This window comes from Drosophila elegans, unplaced genomic scaffold, assembly GCF_018152505.1.
Source record: "Drosophila elegans isolate 14027-0461.03 unplaced genomic scaffold, ASM1815250v1 contig_183, whole genome shotgun sequence".
In the NCBI taxonomy this organism is placed as follows: Eukaryota; Metazoa; Arthropoda; class Insecta; order Diptera; family Drosophilidae; genus Drosophila; species Drosophila elegans.
In genome coordinates, this window is record NW_024545550.1 from 6,999,582 (window position 1) to 7,020,666 (window position 21,085).

At 38.3% G+C, this 21,085-nt stretch overlaps 1 protein-coding gene across 3 annotated transcripts in view; it reads right to left on the reverse strand.

Annotated features, from left to right (window-relative positions):
- Positions 1 to 1,806: 1,806 nt before the first annotated feature.
- LOC108144532 (potassium voltage-gated channel subfamily H member 8) overlaps positions 1,807 to 21,085 on the reverse strand; it is a 61,621-nt gene continuing 42,342 nt past the window's right edge. For 2 of the 3 annotated variants that reach the window (XM_017269492.2, XM_017269488.2), the window contains exons 10-17: positions 17,997 to 18,198; positions 16,493 to 16,684; positions 15,663 to 15,781; positions 15,113 to 15,193; positions 10,664 to 10,759; positions 7,882 to 8,035; positions 6,933 to 7,057; positions 1,807 to 4,658 (exon numbers count right to left, since the gene is read on the reverse strand). In XM_017269492.2, the coding sequence (XP_017124981.1) occupies positions 2,904 to 4,658; positions 6,933 to 7,057; positions 7,882 to 8,035; positions 10,664 to 10,759; positions 15,113 to 15,193; positions 15,663 to 15,781; positions 16,493 to 16,684; positions 17,997 to 18,198 (2,724 nt within the window). In that variant the 3' untranslated portion in view covers positions 1,807 to 2,903. The remainder of the gene's footprint in view (positions 4,659 to 6,932; positions 7,058 to 7,881; positions 8,036 to 10,663; positions 10,760 to 15,112; positions 15,194 to 15,662; positions 15,782 to 16,492; positions 16,685 to 17,996; positions 18,199 to 21,085) is intronic. The other variant, XM_017269491.2, reaches the window with a different exon arrangement.

Genomic DNA, 21,085 nt, shown 5'->3' on the forward strand with positions numbered 1-21,085 from the left:
TTAGTATCTGTGTGGAGTATCTGTGTATGGTATCTGTGCGCAATCAATGGCCATTGTTGTGCATGTGTTGCCCAGTGGCATCATGAATGTCGTCAGTAGAGAACCTTGCTAAATAGCACACCCATTCGGATGGACAAAATTTGCGAATTCAAAATCAGAGTGCATGCCATAGACCAATTTGTATTTGCGTAATTAAGAGGATGGCCACGCCCGTCCGCCCCCGCTACCCATCTAATTGCCCCCGATGTCTGCGATCCTAATTAAAACAATATACACTTGGTGGACGTGGGGAATTTCGGTGCAGGGCCCATGATTCCAATCGGGCTATTTAAGCGCATCTTATTAAGCGTCAACTCCTAAGCTCTCGTACCATGACATCCCAATTCCACCCACCACCGAACTGTCCTTGTAAAGTTTTGTGAAAAACTTTTCCCCACTTTTATGCTCTTTTATGGATGCACACTGAGGCATTTGTGCCATCGCGACCGCAATAACAGTGAAAAAATAGGAGTAGTTAGCTTAATTTCTTTGCTCGAGTAGTTTTTCTTGTCGGGAGAAAAAGAAACTGAAGCCGAAACTGAAAATGAGGATGGGAAAACATACCGCAATGAGTTTGATAATAGTTTCAAGTTATTAACATTCATTTTTTCCTTTATTTCTGTTCGGTTTCCCAACTTTCCCCCGGGTACCAAATCGTTTCTATCAGCGAAAATTTTGGCTAAAGTTTTGAAATAAATTATTTTTGTGATAATGGCTGCATTAATGAGCCTCAAAGCTAATTAGAACCACACCGCCATTCTCCTGTGTATTTTTGGCATATGATAATTATATTTCAAAGCTAATCAGCCCGATTTCGGTTTTTTAGGTATGTTATAAAAAGCTTTTTTGTTGTCGAATAAAATGTTGAGTATTCTAAGCTTTCAAATAGGTGCCACATGGTTTCGATATTAGTTTTAAGTGGCAAAGCTTTTGGTAGAAGTAATTTTTAGGAAAGTTTATAAGCTTTTTATAGAAAGGACATTTAAAGGTTGTAAGTTTTTATTTAAACCTGGTAAAAAATGTCATTCAACATTAAGTAAAGGAAATTTGAAAGCTTTCAACCAATAAATAGGTTGAACATAATATAACTTAAAATTAAATCTTTGTAAAATTATAAAATTTAAAGCTTAAAAATTTTGAAAAGGTTGCACATAAATAGTTTGAAAAAAAACTAAAAAATCCTTGTTCCTTAAACCTTTTAAAAAGCTTCATACAAGGCTGTATTTTACGCCCTATTTTGACTTAAATTTGACTTCTTTTTAAGTTGCTTTTGGTTCCTGTCCAAAATTGACATAAGGCTATGTAGAATACATTTGTCATGTAGATGTAGCAAGGACATACAACTTCACTGACAAAAAATCGTAGCAAAAAATTCGAATACTATATTATTCATCTAAATAAATATTGTATTGGGTAAACTACAATATATAAATACATATATTTGAAGTCCCTGTTAAAATTACCAATTTTGCTTTGTAAATCACCCATTCACCATTTAATGCGCTTAACTCAGTCAGAAACAGCATAAGGTCTTATGCATAGAGAGCCCGAAAACGAGAGGCGCTAATACCCCAATTTACATGCCAGCTTGACACACAATATACTTGGCAATCAGGTTACCGGATTATGGTAGCGAAGCGACACCCAACGAACTGTGCCAGTCATGTCAAAGAAGCCGAAAATCACTCAGTCATCGGAAAAGGTCGGGAAATCAAAGCTTCCAAATTGAAGAAAAAACACAGATACAAATAAATTTGTCACATATATTTTATTGTTTATTGAAATATCGAATATCCTTTAATGCTTTAGATGTATAACTACACATGAAATACATTCAAGTATATAGTCTCGATAACATTAAGTTAAAACATTTAAAAACGTTTATTAGGTTCTCAATTGAATAATTTCGCTTACATTATGGCTAAAAATGTATCCATCTAAACACATATAAAACTTATACACTTATTATCATAGGATGCTTACATCAAAGATAGAATGAAGCTCAAGTCTTTATAGTTTTTGGGGAGCAGATATACACATACCATATACATATATAATACTATATACACTGAGGATATATGCGGGATGTTGGAAATTTACACAGTTTACAGCTTACAGTTGATTATTTAACTAGCCAACTAACCAACACGGAATCAAGACGGAAAATCGCTTGGAATCACAAATTACTTTTTAGCCAAATGCCCAAGAGCTCACTTTTGAAGTGGAACTCCGTCCATTCGACACATGTAAGTAGCACACGATTGTCGATTATCTTAGGTAATAATCTAGGTTTTCTCACTAGAATGAATGTACAGCTTAAATGTCTACAAATCTGTTGAATCCCCTATGCTTAAACTCCAGACCTTAACTTAAGTTCAAGTTCTTTGTTCTGCGACAATAGCCTCAAGATATTCACCTATAAATATCTAAAAAGGGCTCTGTTTTTACAGAGCTTAAGACCATTTCTTATGCCACAACTTTATATTTCAGGCTGATTCAACTTAACTAGCGTTTCACCATTTTTTTAAGTGTCAATGATATTCTGATGCTCTGTTGCTAGGCAAGATATACTTTTAATCGGAGGTCTCTAAGCTTTGTACTTCCGCTGACATATGTTTTCATGTATTCTTCTGAGTGGGTATATTTTTCGCTGATTTGTTAGGAAAATATACATCTCATTATTAAAAATAATTTATTGGGCTCCTCTGATATGCTTTGCCAATATGTGTGGGTGTTTATGATAAATCGAGAGGGGAAACAAAACCCAACTCGTGTGTGTATCCTAGAGACATTAAATGTACAAGCGTCTTTGTGTTTCAGTATTAATTGGGACATAAATCATGCACTGCACTTCCTTTGTTCACCTATTTACTATTCGGATCTCGAAGTGAGCGAGTGGAGGGCAGTCCACGCAGACCCTTCTCCAGTTTGTCGGCATCCCCCGCCGAAAAGCGAAAGTTCATGGCCTGTCCTTGACCCTGGTTTTGGTTTACTCCTAAGAGGATGGGTCTGGAGTTCCTTCGTGGTCCTAGCAGCTCCACACTTTCCTCCTCATCCCCCCCGTAGTTTACTCCAGCGACAGGAAGTGGCGTTTTGGCTGGAGGTGAGTACTCGGCGGTGGCCTCGGATAGTCTGCGATACTCCCCGCTCCTCGAGTGCTGCAGCTTCCAGGAAGCCCTTCTGGCCACACTCTGCGTGCTCTGGCTGCAGTGCACCGAGGCATTGGTGGTGGTCAGGTTGCCAGTGCTCTGCGACACCAGGCAACTGTTCGAGCTGGAACTGCTGCTGGACAGGCTGGAGTTACTGCCACCACTCGTGCTCTTCCTCAAGCTTCTCTTCGATGATCTCGTTTCCTGGACAGGCGGTGGGGCAGGAATAACCTCCAAAGGTACCTGAGGCTGCTCCTCTGGACTCAGCAGGGCATCCGTGCTCTTGCAACAACTGTGATGGCTGGCCGAGTGCTTCATGGTCCAGCGAAAGTCATTGGAGTTCTCATCATCCAAAGGCGGATAAACTGCCGGCGAAGTAATCAATCTCTCTTTAGAACTGGCCAAGTTGGCCTCCCCAGGGGAAACACACTCATCAATGGTATTCAAAGGTGATATTTGCAGGGTTTGCTTCTGCTGCAGCAGATCCATTTCGTTTTTAATGGCGGGTTCTATGCCCAGGAGACCCAGAACCAGGCGGGGATTGGCCAAGACAAAGCGCTCGAAGGTGGGAAAGTCAATGCGATAGAAGTCTGTTTGTGAGCTTCTACTGGTTGTCGTCTTTTTGAGCGGCTCCACGGGAGAAGGTGCCTTGTTACTGGTGGGCAGCTGAACATCCCTGCCCCAAACTTCTGGGGGATGTGAGGAACAGCGCTGCATGGCAGCCATTTCGGCGGCTCCCAAAACTCCACCCACCAGGCCATGGTCCACTGCATCTCCAGATCTTGTGGCCGCCACTCCACTGATATTGGGTATGGATCTGGCAGGTGGAAACTTCAGTGAGCTGTGCGAAGTCATGGCATTGGAGGTGAAGGTCATCTCCTGCAGAGCACTGATGGCATTGCGCACCTCGGCACTGAGTTGGGCCACATCCTGGTGCAAGGTGGACACCTGGGAGTCCAATCGCTCCAGCGAGGGCCTCTTGCCAGTGGACTGCTGCTCTTCTTCCAGGGGTTCCGCCTCCTCGAAGGATCCACGATCTAGGCTGCAGGCCGCATTTAACGTCCTATTCCTCTTATTTGTTTCCCTCAAAGTGATCAGGGATCGGCCACGCTGGTGCAACCTCTGATTCCTGGGACTTCCCATGCCCAAGAGTGGAGAACGTGCCGCATGCAGGGGGGAATTACTCAAATTGTGCAGCGGAGAAGCGCCACTTGGTGGTCCTCCACCATTTTCCTTCTCCGCCTTGCCATTTTCCTCGGACTCCTCGCGATTCTCATCATCCTCACTGATGCTTGGCAACGGGAACGATGGTCCAATATCGGAGTCCTGGTTCTCGTACCCCTCCCTCAAATTGCAGGTGAGATCGTGCTGAATATCGTTGGCAAATTGCTGCTGGTACTCCGGATACAGACGCAGCACCTCCACCAGACCGCCCATGTGGATGCACTTCAGATCGCAGTAGGTGAGCGCCTGCAAAAATGTTGAGTGCAAATATGGAAAAGCATGTGAGAAAAAATGAAAAGACGTGGCAAGTGAGTCAAAGGTCGTCTTGGCGTTAAACGATTATGCTCTTGGGCTGGGGGCGGGACATAAACAACATGGAAAAGCTTAAACAGCATGTAAGCGTTGCGAGGGTAGACAAGGGTTAATGGGTTTATTGGGACAAGATGTGCTCACTTAATTACTGCTTTATTATCTTCTTGAATGTCTCTAATTTAAAGATTTTAAAGTAGTAGAGAAAACTATCTGTCTCTAAGTATATTTTGTTTACTTCACCTAAGAATATTAATTACGGAACGTAGTTTTTGCGTTCATATACAAGAAAAACATTTCCCAATAAAGTATATGATTGCATACTTTCAGACACCTCTGTAAAAACGTTTAAGACATTAGTTTGTCTTTGATAACTTTTGTCATTTACAAATGAAATCATTTAAATTGAAGCGTTTACTCTTTGTATATAGAGTACACCCAAGTCGATTTCTTGCACTTTAGGCCACAACACTTGGTAATGTTGACGCCTAGGCGTCTTCTTTACACACTCGAGTGCGCCATCTTGGCGTTTACACACTCCCTCACACCCACACCCACAAACGGCAAACACACGCACACAAACTCGCGGAGAGAGGGTCGCTTTAAGTATCACTCATACGACCCGTTCGCCGTGTTGTTTGCCAAAGTGGTGCTACCAGAATGAAAAGGAGGCGAACACGAGGCGGCAGCAGCTCGCAATGTCTGCACTTTATTCCGCCAAGGCAGACATGCAAATAAACACGAGATAAAAGCCAAAGGTAAGGGCAAACACAGGCCCACAAACATCAACAAAGGCGAAGCACAATGGAGGAACAAAAACAAGATTTTCTCGGTGAAAAACTATGCATAAATTAAGTACATTCCTCAACTAATTAAGCGACAATAAAATTGGAAATTCCTCGCTTAATTATTGCCGCCCACACGAACCTGCGATTGCCAGACCGGAGTTTATGGCAATTAATTAGGCGTGAAGCTTTTGGAACCTGAGTCGCCCCGAGATTATTGCCATAATTAGTAGGAGTAAACGAGTAATCGTAGACTCGGTTAGCAGGATACCAAAAACCCCACTCAGACTCTCAAGCCCCATTGACTTTCTGCTAAAATACAAAGGAAAAAGAAAAACAAAAAGAAAGCCTGGTATGCCAGGCGAAATTCAAACCGCTGTGCACTCATCTTGAAACCTCTAGGTCCTTCCCCCTTTAAACCGCTACTCCTGCCAGAAACCAGATAAAATTTACGACAAACAGCCTGAAATTGCAACTTGCTTAAGCCTTAAAGAGCTCCAGACTACGATAAAAATATAATTAAGGTGCCGAGAACTAACGAAGAGCGTAGGGCTTCACATGTCCTTGCCATTCGCCGGCTTAAGCGTCAATTAAGCTGTTTTATTCGAGCGTTTACCCTGAGTTGAAAACAAGACGAGAAGCGCAGCTACAGGTTTTCCTCGAGAACAAAATTAAATGATAATTAAAGTAGAAAAATCTGAACTACTTGTAGTTTTTCTGAAGTTTTATTGTATTTAATTACCGAGGACAAGCAGAACTAATAAAAAATTTAAATGTTTAATTGCTCTTCCATACAAATTAATATATATCTGTTAACAAATAAAAAAATAATCCATGCTTATTTTGAATCTGTTTTCTTTTTAAGGAAGATTTTTATTAAAATTTGTTAGTGAACTTTCACACAAATTATAAAGAATTTATTTATCTTCGTATTTTATTAAAGTAAAACTTATTTCTTTAATAAATGGATCATTTTAAATTTTAAAAATTTTAATTGAAGTTTCATGCAAAAAATATAAAATGTATACCTTATTTTGAATCTGTTTGAACCTGTTCCTTTACAAATGACTCCTCTATTTACATAAGTTCTTTAATTCGTTTTATTTACGTTTAAATTTACGTTTTAATTACCAAAGTCCATACTAGCAATTAAATAAAGCTTCTGAAAGGCAGACTTTCTCAAAGAAGATATTTAGCAATATGGCCCATTGAAAATTAAAAACCCCTTGCCCACAGCCGATTCAGAGCTCCCCCAACCTGCTGTCCACTATCATCCGAGTGCATTTCATTCACGTTCGCCCTTGAGCAGCCGACCAGAGGCTGGTGTAAAAATAAATTCTATTTAATTACTGCACATCCCACTCTTCTTTTTTTTTTTTTTTAAAGGGGGAATGGATTTCAATGGGGGTACGGGGCTCGCCCTTACCTTAATGTCGCTGCTGCTGCGGACGACAACATCCTGACCAGCACTGTTGGTGGTGGCGGTCATCTGGCCATTGCTGGTAGCCACCAGATGCACGTTGATGTCGGAGCCGACGAGGTCGCCCTTACCTGCGGGAAACATGGGTTAAACAAAAGACACAGAGGCGGGAAAAGGTCAGCACTACTCAGAATCAATGAGCATAAAAATAGAGCCTGGCATTTGTCTGGGCCAAGTTGTAGGAGTAGACCGACCGACATGATGGCCCTGCTCAAGTTGACGACACTGCCTGCCATGAATGAATAAACAAGCAGATGACTGCCTCACTGTCTTGGCCAAAGTGCAAATGGAATTCAGGCACTCGGCTGGCTCAGAAGCGAATGAACTGAAATGGGTTCAACAGACGCCTCTAGTCGAAACATAAACAAAATGAAAATTTGACAATCGATAAATGAAAATCAAAAGCAATTTACAGTTAAGCAGAGAAGAAAACTTGTACACAATATCTATAACAAGAAAGATATATATTTTTAAAGATTTACTTGGCTCACGGTCTGATTTACATTTTTTTAAATAGCAATTCAGATTGCGATTGAGGGCTCAAATGTATGAAATTTATAACTATAATTTGAACAAGATAGCCAAATTGAAAGAGTATTTAATTTAGGAATAATAAATATCATTGAAGACCTTTAACATATTTGTAAGTCTATACTATTTAGAGTCAAAAACACTTGTTTTACAAAGGAATGTTAAGTAACTCTTGAAGTGATTTAGGCGTAATAAAGAAAATATTAATGGGTGGTAAATAAAAATGAAAAGTCCCAGAAAAAACAAATTAATGACTTAAAATAACGGCTCGTAACGAATTTATTCAAATTATTTAAGCTACTTTTAGTTTAATATTTTAAGACATGAAAAATTATTTTTTAAACATAGTGCAGAGCAGACTCACCCAAAATGGCCACCACCATGTCGTCCTTGATCACCTCCATGGATCCGTTGCACAGATAGTAGATATAGTTGAGGGCGTCGCCTTTGTGGATCAGATACTCCCCGGGCGCACAGAAGTTCGTCTTTATGTGCAGGGACAAAAGTTTCAGGCAGCCCTGCAACATAAACATGAAACAAATCGGGGTTCAAGTAAATGCGATTGCGAATCTGGTTTAGTCAGGAATTGTTCTCCTCGGTCAGAGGCATTTAGTATTTAGCTCGTGGGTCGCGTTTTATTTGCGCAATGAAACAAAACGGCAACAGCTGTGCTTCTGTGTGTCCTTGCCCCGGAATGTGTTCTGCGGTTCAAGACCGCCACACCGCACCACCACCCTCTTTTCTCCACTCTTTTTTTGGGTGGCAAAAGGGGGCCAACCACCCACGCACTTGCCCACGAAAAGTGGCTTAAAGCGCGCTTATAACTGTTGAGTGGTTTTTGTTTGCGTTACTTTGCCTTTCTGAATAAGCTTTATTAATGTTTGCAGTCCGCCTTTGTCATTCGGTTTCAGTTTTTCTTTTTTTCTGAGTTTTGTCTGGTCATTCGGTCGTTCAATTCGCTCCGTTTTGTTTGTTTTTCAACTTAGCTTGAGTTGCATTTCATTAGGTGGCAGCTTCTGTTTATGCCCCCAGAAAACTGAACCACAATCGCATTATCACGCTCTATAGCTATCACTGCAATAAGGGGTTAACAAAATGCTAGCCATAGCAATTGATTAATAGTTCTTATTTCTTTACAAGATATTTTTATATAGGCATAGCAATTAATTTGCCTATAATTGTCTAGCTATTAATTAATTCATCTCTTTTATAAAAATAAATTCCCATTCATTTCTATTGCATTTATATTTAATTGTTTCGCTAACAATCTTAAATATGTTTTCTTTGTGAAATCATTAACAAACTCTTAAGCAAATGGGCTTGATTTCAATCATTTCTTCCAATAAAAGGGAAAACCAAAGAATTTAATGTTGATTGAAATTCCTTTCTCAATTTTTAAAAAAAAATTTAAACGTTTGAGGCTTTGACCTGAAAAGGATTCCTTATATTGTTGTTATGGGAACAGTTTTATTGCAAATATTTCGCTAAGAATTATTTTCTTCTAAAAAACCATTAAACCATTTATTTTTATCTGAAGCAAAACCTGACAAAAGAAACTGCGCGTTTGAGTCAATTAAAATTCATCTGCAATTGTTTTTATTTATTTGATTGTGGTTGCATTGGGTCAGAGAACTTTCTAGCCCGGGAGCAATTGAACCGTAGATGAGAAATCAATTACTGCCCAATCTCTAGCTTAAGCCAGGCGGCTTTTGCCCGAAGTGATTTCCATCGGCCGCCCAACACCACAACACATACGTACAATGGGCCCCTATTAAAGCTTTTGGCGGTTGACAAGGGTATCGACATTGGCCATCGAAAACTACTAGACCACACACACTTGCATTCGAGGGGACTTTTGCGTACAAGTTTGCTGTTGGCCAAAAACCTTTTTCATGCTTCGCTTCAGTCAAACGAATGGCACTTGGCCCAAAGGGCAGAGCCAAAGCACAAGCCTCAGTGAGATGGCTCGGAAACTTTACCTGCCGACATATGCGTAGTTAAAAGGAGAAGGTAAGCTTTAAGAACATTTATTTTGTTTTTTTTTTTTTGACACCCAAAATATTACAAATTTATTGTTGTTGCTGTAAAGATAAATAATAAATAAAGTACTTTAAATATATGTAACTGCTGAAAACTTTTAATTTTTATTTTTTTTTTGTACAGAAAACGTTACGAATTGATTGCTCTTTGCTTGGAAGATGATAAGTACTTCATAGTTCTCACAATCAGTTTTGAATAAGCCTAAGAAATAGGGATTTATTTAAATACGTCGATGTATTTGAGTTACAATAAAAAACAGAAATTTTTAAATAAAGATTTTTAAAAAAAAATGTACCTAAATATTTTAAAAATTAGGCTTAAGACAAAAAAATTTTTTAGCCAAGAGAATTTTTTAAGAACATTTTCTACACCCCTTGTCTGTACAATAAAATTTCCATGTGTGAGTGTTTGTATGTGGTTGTTTGGCTACGTTTGAGCTTCAGTGCGACAAAGACCGAACCGAACGAAGCCCAGAAAACATTTCAGTTAAGCCCGCAGTTAACTTTTGACTGCTCGCATGGCCCTCATTTCCTCTTTTTACCTGACCCCCAGCCGTTGGGCCCCTACCCCACCTTTGACCCCCTCCCCTGCTGCTGATTATTTTGCCATCGCAGTCATTTCGTTCCATTTGTCTGAAGTTGAATCGCTTTCAAGACGACATATTCTTCGACCCCTGGAAAAGAACATTCGTACAGGTGCACATAAAAAAATAGCTACAGAAGAATAAGTCTTTCTAATGTTCCCTTCAGATTTTAGACTTTAGTTGTCTTCAGGGAATGTTAAAAGTAAGGTCTTCATAAAAAGTTACAGGTATGTTTACATACTTGTTTTTACTCCGAAAATTGTAAACGATAATTTGAAACCAAAATTGTTTAATACACATAAAAGTTACAATACAAGTTAATTATGTTCATTTAATGTTAAACGTATTTGTTCCTTTTTTAAAAATGCTGCGTAATAAAGATAGATCTTGCATCTTTAAAACATATTTGGTATATTAAAAAAAAATACATGCTTTAACTTCCAAAACAAAATAAAAGATAAGTCACAAAGGTAGTTGAGGTTTTTTCAAAAGATGATTTCTTCCAGTGTAGGCTTAAACTCACCTGGGAGGCCGCCTCGAATATCGGCAGCTGTAATATTTCACGATGTAGGTGCATGGAGACGTCGCCACGCAGCTCCTCGGGAAATTCGCGAAGCGTCTGCAAGTAGAAGAAAAGCCGGGAAAATGGTGAGTCAGAAATGGGGGGAGAGGCCAACATAAGCATCACACAAAAACACAAACAGACATACACACGCACAAGTGAAAAGAGAAAGTGAATGAAAGTATACACGTGAAAATTGAATCGCCTGAAAATTGTAAGGGAAATGCTTGGAATTATTTATTTCTGGCACAAGGGAAATGTTCCAGCTTATCTGGTCTTGTTTGTTTTTCAACTGCGATATGTAAAAAAAGATGGAAAAAGGGGCAGCAGATGCGAAATAAACAAGGAGATACCCATCAAATATTGGGGTTTTGTTCTTGTTTATATTCAGAAGAAATACTTTTTGAGTAAATAGTAAAAATATCCGTTGTTTTCAATCTAAGTATATTATTATTTAATCTTGCATTTATTTTTTATTTAACCGGTCCCCATTTTATGTCTTTACTCATACGTGTGCTTACTCTTAAATTGAAATACTTGTAAAGACAAATCCTCTTGAAAAGAAAAGACCCTCTTGATTTTCTTTTACCCCCTGCCAGCTATAATTATATTTTTCCACTAATACCCTGCATTTTTATATATTTTTACTTATATTCCTTGGGTTCGTATTGGATGGGAATTGTCGGTGTTTCGGGATTAACATGGAAATTGAGGAAGAATTTGCATCTCACTTGTTTACATTCACCATTGTTCTGTTTTTCATCTCTGTAGTTGTTCACATGTATATACACATTCCAAGGGATTCAAAGGCTGATTACACTCGAGTATTGTGCATATGGACGAAAATCGCGTAATTTGGTTTGCCAACTGGACCGCAAATAATATGGCCAAATCCGCTTATAGTAAACTCAACTTAATTGTATAAATAGTTGGGCAACTCGTGTGTCTGTATTTGCACATTAATTAAGGCCAAAAGGAACTAAATCAATTTCAGGCCTGCCAGACCTTTATTACAAATTCACAACGAATGCCAACGCAAAGTGCAAATACTTTGCACCGAAATAGATGTCAGCAATTTCCATTCCAATTCCATTTCATGGGACTGACAAATATACAACTGTGTCAAAAATAATAGTACGTGTCCTGCTTATAATTTTAAACCAATACCAATACCAATGCTGCAATACTAAGATAAAACAATTAATATGTTTTTCACTCGGTAAAAAAATGGCTTATTACATTTGCAAATTCTTCGCTTACTATTATAATGAATACAGCTGTAAGTATTTTTGAGGGAAAAACAAAGGGAACTTTGGCTAACCAAGTGTAACAAAACATGGAAATATGTTAAAAGTTTTTCCTGGGTTTTGTTTGTGTTTTGCTGCTTTTGTTTGTTGTTGAATGCTTTTTCCTGACTCCCCAAAGGGCAATTTCCAAAGAATTGTTATTTATGTCCCATTATATCTCTGTCTCTGTCTTCCCCCTCTGTTTGCAGTGAAGTGTAAAATATTCTACTTTAATTGCGCACACACTGGCCAAAAGTCGATGTTAAAGTGGGTGGTCTTTTTTTGTTGGCCCGAACTTAACTTGAAATTCATTTGGCTTCTGGAGGGGAGCTCCCCAACGTTATGCCAGTTAATTTTCATGCGCAATAAATTAACAATTTAATTTAGTGCCAGCCCGTCGTCAACTCCCCATTTTGCCTCCCATTTTCGGTGCTATAATTTGTGTGGCATCGACAGGTCGTGTGTGTGTGCGGGTGCCAGTCTATATTTCATGTTTGGTCGGTAATTAAATTACATTCCATTTCAGCGTTGTCAAATTTCCCGGCGTCGAACTGAAAACCGTTGTTTAATTGCAACTCAAATTCTGGGACGCGTGCTTAACATTTTTGCTGTCATATCGCGAATTAACAAGTTGGCAGTTGGCTTTAAGTACTGAATTTAAGAACCTCTCTTCAAAGCAGAAAAAACGAGTTAATTAGTTTGAATAAATGATGTTTAAGAAAAAGGAAAGTCGTAGCTAGCTAAGCTAAAATGCTTATTTGTTTCAAGAAAACCAAATTATAACATATGAAAAAAATAAAAAAAATTCAAATTATAAAATAAACAAAATATTTATTTTTAAAAAAATATTAAATATACAGAATATACGAAACAGAAAATATACAAATTATAAAATATACAAAATGTATAGAGTTAAAAAAGCTTTAAAGATAGAAGTTTTTATTTGTATAGAAAATTATATATATATATATATATATTATAGTATAAACATACATTGTGTCATTTTAAGCTTTTTCAGAAATAAATTAATGAAGCTTTGGAAAATTGTAAGACGTTGCTAAATAACTATAAAATGCATATTTGTTGCAAGAGTACAAATTATAAAACATTCAAAATTAAATTACGTTTTTTGGTTAACAAAACAAAAAGCCTCCTTAGTTTTATTATGGGTCCTGTCTCAAACAAGAATCTATAACAGAATTCCATTTAATTATAGTCCACAAAGTGAAAGCAAATCCACAAGCATCCTGGACAAGAAGATAAAAGTGGGTTTTGTTTGAAGAGGTTTTAATTAAGAATATTAAAAGAGGGCGCGGAGTGCAAAGTTGTTTTACACAGTCTCTGCTAATAGCAATTAGCGAGTGGAATCGCTGCTCTTTTGCCTGCCCTGCACTTTTCCTGCATTTTATTGTGCAGTAAGTTCAGAAAACAAAGTTTCCCTCGGCCACCTGGAAACCGCAGAGCAAAGTTTCAACGAGCTAAAGTTCAAAACTGCATAGCATCATCCCCAATGATTGATTTCTCTCGACCAACAATCGGCTATTTCCATGCAGCTGCAGAAAAGTTTGCCCTCCTCAAGTTCGGAGTTATTGTGCTACAGTTTCAAAGCCGATAAAAATAAACAAGAAACAAAAAACAAAAAACAAAAGCAGCTGTATGCGATCAAACTGCTAAAAGACATATCAGAACTAAATTGGCAAAAAAGAGCAGGCCAAACAGGAAACTTAATGCACTTGACAGCACTTGACCCACAAGATAAGGTACTTTCGCTCGAGTTGATGTAATTGTAAAAAATTTTAATTAAATTGTAGATGCAGCCCGAGGTCCACATACACAAGGAAAAACAATGAAAAGCCGCAGGAAAAGCCGGCAGCCCAACATCCAGCTCACACGTATGTGTATAATTTCGATATTTAATTTTGCACGAGTGCCAGAAGTGCGGTTAAAACACCTGCACACGGATGACCAATCAAAGGTGGGCCACACATTTGGCATTTAACCGACAGCCAATCAATAAGTCACATGTCCATACTGAGTTCTGTATGTTAACCCCACGGACATTTGCTTAATTAAGGGATCAGACGTTCATCCAAGAGGAAAAGCCGCTGGCACTGCCGAATCTGATTTCGATTCTGATTCTGAAGTTTCTGAAGTTTGAGTAAAGTCAGTCAAGTCGAATCCACCGATTGACTGCTGCGTCGACAACTTTGCCAATCATTTTTAGGTGGTGGCCAAGAATATACATTGAAATAAAAAGTTTACTTGAGCAGAAGTAGTTTCATGAAACTTTCATAAGTCTTAAACCAATTTTTCCAAATTTAACTGTATAAATTACAATTATTATGCATATATCGTTATATCTTTTAATACAAAAGAGTTTCTTACCAAATTATTTCGACAGATGTTAAGTAAAATTTAAGCAATATTTTGCGTTTTATTTAGGGGGAACAACAAATAATAAACACTTGACAAAGCCAGTCAGCCGATATTAGCTATACATTAGGTATAAGTCATATATATATGCCAGATAAGAAGGCTACTTGAAAGGGTCACAGAAAACCCTATTATTACAGAGCTAGAAAGAGATATAAACTTAATTAGCTTTTATCAGCGTGATTTATTGATATTCTTAGCTGACAAAAATTTTGATAATACATGCCATATCGGCATTTATTCTGGTATCAAATTTTGTAACAAAAAATAATGAGACACTTGACTACAAAAAAGAAATTTTTAAGTTTTTCTTTTCAGCCCTGTTTTAGCAAATTACTTAAGCTTTTGGCATACACGGGCATTTTTTTTTATTTTAGATAAAAACGGAATACTAGACTTGTTTACCTATTTAAGAGTTGCTTTGTATAATATACCAGCAAGAATTTTTCTTTAATGAAGATAGTATGCTAACTTAAAATTTTTGACTGAATATGTTCAAATTTCGAAGAAAAGTCTGTTAAAAATTTCTAAGCAGCCAAAAATAATAATTTCACTCTTACATTTCATTTAAAATGAACAATGATATTGAATATAGATTGAATGCTTTTCCCCAGTGTATGGCCTACATGATTTATGAGACACACAGGCAATCGAAAGGAGATGGACGTGCCCCGGGGGCAAAAGGACTTACCTCGTATATGTCAATGCCATGGCTGAGTGACCAAGAGGTCTGGAAGTAGTCCTCGATGCGCTGCTTCAGCTCCTTGGGCATCTGTAATGATGAGATCATAAATTATAATTGCATTCGCTACGCTCCAGTTTTTTCGCCCCGTTTTGCCATCTTAGCGTTTAATGAGCTGCGATGTGCGCGCTACTTTCACTTCATTTGCATGCATTTCGCGGTTGAGAGCCGCACAAATGCGCTTAATTGCGCGGCGCATTGCGTATATGAGGTGGGTGCAGCTCATTGCGTATACGCCGCGTGCGCTGCCTAATGGAGCGGCGTGCCCCAAGTTTGCACCATCAACAGGTTGCCGATGACCCTGGAACATGCTGGAATCAGCAATTCATGGCCTTGAGCCACCATTTCCGTTCCATTTTCCATTTCCTGCCCAACATGGCATGGCATATGGAAAATGTGCCCTGCATTCTAATAAAATCCATCGAGTGGGACCCTTTTCTCTAGGGTCCTTTCCTGATGGGACGCGGTCGCTGCCAATCTCAATCGAAATCATACTCACATTGTGCAGGGCCACAAAGTCCTTTAAATCGCGCCATTTGCTCTCGTACAGCGAGCGTCGCGAGTACATCCTTTGGATGATGGCAGTCACGTTACCGAAGACCACGGCGTGCATCAGAGCTGGGTGATGAAATGGATACGATATATCATTAAATCTCGGCTTGGCTGCCCAAAAAAGTAATAACTGCTATAAACGCTGCGCGTGCTGCTATATTTTTAAGCCTTCCTTTTTCCTATTGATAAATTATGACACGTAATTTAAGCCGTAGTTTCTGTTCATGGTATGCATTTCACATACAATTATTTGAATTGATGGGGAACTGAGCTGAATTAGCTGGCGATTTTGGTTTCATTTATATATTTTTTATAGAAATCATGACACATTGGCTATGATTTATAAAGAATCGCATTTCAATGAAATCAAAATATTCATATATAAACTAATCAGTTCAAATAATAAGAGTAATATTATTCAAAACATTAAAATCTTCATAGAATTTTAACACAACATTAAATGTTATAAATATACCTGACTTCAATGTGTAATATTTAAAATTAAAAAAGCATTTTATGTTCTTCCCAAGCCATCCTTTACATCTATCCCAAAGACAAATTACGATGTACCTTAAATTTCCGCGCTATTTAACGAAACATACTGGTAAAACTAAAGTCAACGAGGCCCATTTCATGACCCTTGTCTTTAAATTTAAGGCATGTCGGTCCCAAATACTTGGCAGTTTTGGAATTGAAGTATTGTAGCTGTGATCCCCGCACAACAATAATAATAATAATAATAACAATATTTTGCAGTTCAAACATTATGGTACTCACCGCCAATGAGCATCATGATGATGGTGAAGACCTTTTCGGCCGTGGTGTTCGCCGAAACGTTGCCAAATCCCACGGAAGTGAGACTGGTGAAGGTGAAGTACAGGGCTGTGGAATATGTTTCAGCGGTGGTCAAAATGGCCACCGAAGCGTTTTTCCTTTCCGCCAAAAGCTGCAGCCAACCTGTGAAGAATACTTGAGGCATTTAATACGAGGGGAAGACAAGAAGCAGAGAAACAGAGAAGAAAACTTGTTTAGTACGGCGTTTAATTACAATTTGCGGGCCAAACAAATTGGGCTTATCAAATTGACAATGACTGGGCCTAACTTTCCCGACTTTCAGTTAGTCAGTTGTCTGTCAGTTGTTGGAAGCTCGTGCCAAAATCCGGCAAAAACTGCTTTGTCCGGACGGGAAACGTCAAACGAAACTTTTCGTGTCTGCCAGGCCTGAAAGATTTTTCCACCCACCGCTGATTAAGTGCTAGAAAATATCATGGACGAAAACTTTTTCCCCTCATGGCAATGGTACAGTGAGGTATATACACTCTCAACTGATGATTTGATTCGATTTGATGCAATGTGCGCTAATCCGTAACCAAACTTTAAACCTTGACTAACACAATATTCATTAACCACACGTGTATTGGGTGGCTAAGGTTGGGCTGTGCTGATTTGGTTGCTTGGTTTTGGATTCTCCAGATGGTGTAGTTTTGCAGGACTACGTACCGAGGGAGGCGGAAAATTCAGCTAACGTTCGACGATGCCCTGCCCTTCACTGTTGACTAACCAACTAACCAAATTACCTTTGCTACTCACTCTCAAAATTCAGCCATATGTACACAGTTGTGGTCAAAACAATAGCACATCATTTTTTACAAATTAAAAATGTACTTAAATATAAATAAGTTTTTTTTTACCTTCAAAATAAATGGTTGCAAAGTTTTGCATGCTTACTTTGACTTCTACTTACTTAAAAAAAAAACAAATTATCTGTCGTTCAGTTTAAGGTAGCCCGTCAGAGATATCTTTATTGAGAGTTTAATAATTAAAACAAGTTAAGAGGGAATTTAATACATGATTGATACACTAAAAAAGAAAACAAGCAACAGGACAAGCCCAGAAAAGAATGCTCGCTTTCCACCTTAAATATAATAATGGAATAGAGTATATAATCAGAAAATTCTGATTAAAAATAAGACAACATTTAAACAATATGTTTGTATGTTCTTTTACAGGGTGTAATAAAATTGACACGAATGACAATCTACTTTAAGTTTGATTCTAAAATAAAGTAACACAAATTATGAAATTATCCAATATACATGTTTGAAGGAGGTTCAAACTAGAACAAGACATTTTACTTTGAACAACAAGCTGAACAATTGACTCAAGTTCAAAGAGACTACCATCATATTCAAAGGACACCCATTGAGCTACCATTTTGACCCCACCTGTGGCTGTAACTGTTACTATTCGGAACCTTCACAGGTAGCTACTACATACTCACCGATGTTGCTCTCGGGGAACCACTCGTACTCCTTGACCGCTATCACATACCAGATGCAGGCCAGCCAATGGGCGGCCAGCGTGAAGGAGAACATCAGCAATGTCAGTATCATGGCCGTGTGCTGCGAGTATCGATCAATTTTTTGCAACAGGCGAGCGAGCCGCAGCAGACGCGTCAATTTCACAAGATGGATGTGCGATTCCTGAGCGAAAAATGCATAAAAAAAATATACTACACATGTAGGCAAACGACACAAGGCTGTTAAATTGTACGTGAACAGTAATGAAATGCCACGCCCATTTTGCGTTTCGCGTTGTCCATTAGTTTGGGTTTACATCCCAGCTCTTCTCCACTTTCCCATTTTCGCCCACCAGCTTTTGTTGCCCACTTTTCGGGGCATTCAGTTGTACGGTTTTGTTGCCTACTTCCCAGGCCATCCCAATTTTGACCTGGGATAAAAAAATCACCAAATTGACAACTTCCCAAGAGCCCGCATGCCTGCGTTCAAAAAAAGGACAAAATCAGAAGAAAGGATGTCATCAAAAAATAAAAAGATGAAGTGTAGGCCGAATGGGAGGTGGGTTAAAAGTCTAATGCAAACATAAACAAGCTTATCGGAGGGCCTGACCCTGTCTTCAAACTGGAGTAAATTGAAGGCTAATGCCGTCGTTTAACCTAAGATGGAAATTTTTATTTCTCTTTCGTGATTGGCGCTGACAAAGCGCCATCTAAACATCGGCCTCTAGGTACACAGAGCAAATTGGAAAATATGGAAATTGTAATTTTCTGTTCCATATTTTCTTATGAAGTCTGAAAATTTTAGAATGCTCTGCAGCTGTAAGACAAAATTGATGAAAGGGTAACAAAGTGTTGGAAAATGATATGAGCGAAAACCCACAAACAGTTTAGCGTGGGCATTTAGGTAAAACGTCAATAGACATACGCTATAGCCTTGATTTCACCTTTTCGTTTGCAGTCTATACGCACTCTTGCACACACACAGTGCGTTTCAAAAATATGAGACTACTAAGCTAAGAAAACTTACACATATAGAAAAATGCATACAAATTTTTTTGGTATAGCTAAAAAATTTAAAGGTTTAAAGTTAAACACTGCTAGCTAAATTTTAAATTAGCATTGTAATATTTTCATTGCTAACTGCATTAAACAAGCTTTAATATTTCAAGTTATAAGTTTATTACAATAATAATTTATTTGAATATGTCCACTCGTTAAGCTACATTTTTTCCCTAATGAATTTGTTATTACAAAAATGTCTATTCTTTCTGCGTGGGAGACAATGCTAAAAAACAACATAAAGGCGAATTGTAATTCACGTTGCAATTTGTGCTGCGCTTTCACTTTCATTCTTAGCTTTCCACTCCCATGGTTTTTCGCCCACGCCCCCTTTCCGTCCCCTTTCCGTACCCACTAAACACTGTATCTTTCTTGGCTAAAGTTTTTCCGCTGCCTCACGCTCCCTTTGTTTACTTTTCACTTTGTGTGAACAGCGAAAGCAACAACATCGGCACGACAACAACATCATCGTGCACAGCAGCAACAGCAACAGCTTGGCGCCGAAAAGGAAACTTCCTCATCCAACTCCCTCGATTTTTTCCCAGTGACTGACTGCCTTTTTGGGGTCTCAAAGATAATTAAAACTTTGAAATAAACTAAATATGCAAAAGTTTCAAGTGCATTAGCTAAAATTGTATGCAAAGCGAGCAAGCAAAAAATAAATATCAAAGTGTATAAAATGTAAAAGTTTAAGCCCAAAATACATTCATAAATGACTTCTGGCCAACTTTGGCGTTGCTTTGGAGAGTGTCACAAATTTCTACAATTAGAGAACATTAAAGTTTTATCGAAACTTTCTGTGTCAGCAGCTTAGCACACGCCTGTAATCTGGCCAAAAAAAAGAAAACAAAAAAACTTTTTTTGCCCCGCCATTAAAATGTGGCTAAATTTCCTGCAGCGGAAGTCACAGAAAGTGGGGGCCAAAAGCGCCTTTTATTTGATCAGTGTATCCAGCGGAAGTTGGCAAAGAAACAGCCAAGGAAAACCGCAGCACGATGACGGAGCGGTAAGAGAAAATCATTGAAACATGAGTTCGAACAAAATTAAGCTCAAATGATAATCCCACAGGGAAAGGACTGTACATTAAATCACCAGCAGCCATAGCAAATGGTTACTTTTGCAAGCAACTCGAAACAAAAATTGTATTAAATGTTTATATTTAAATATATAAAAACTTAAAATCTAGACATAGTAAGAATTGTTTGTATCTTAACATTTTCATGAGGAGTGTACATTTTAACTTCATAAAACTAACGAACAAAAAGTTGCCAAATAATAAAGTTTTCAAAACAAAACTTTTATTCAAACTTAAAGTGTTGCATACAAACAAAATTAATAAAATTGAATAGAATTTTCAAGTTCGAGTACACAAATTAAGAATTTGAATTCTCAAAATGAAGATATTTTCGTTTTGAGTACCGATTTTATTGAGCCAATTCTCATTCTTCCATCAAAATCACTATTGTATTTGAGCTTGAAATTTTGACTCAAACTGAGAATTTTTGGTCTTGAATTTTTGTTGTGTACAAAAATTCTAGTCTGACTTTAATATTTTGAAATATTCTCTCTGTGTATACTTTAAATTAATAAAAAACTTATCTGATTAATGCAGTCTTTTTAAATAGAGTTTTTGATGTGGCTCTTTTCGTTGAACGAGTACAACTTAATTGCTAAATGCTCCTATGATTTCCACTTAGTAAGACCCTACTGTAATGTCATTTCGTTGTGCGCCCTGGAAATCCCTGGACTGTCCATGAGGGCGACGACAACGTTCTTCACTTGGCGCAATCAGAGCGCTGACCACTTCACAGGAGAAGGCGGTCGGAAGGAGCCAAAGCACCCGACCGACAAGCCAAGTGAATGCTGAATAACATAAGCCCGAGATGGAAAACTGCGCCATTGTCCTGCGACGACCGCTCGAGGACTCGACTCCTTGAAACCACCAACAATGTCATCAAAACAGGCTTTAAGCTGCAGTCTGCAAGGCTGCGGGACATGACACAGTTTTCGGG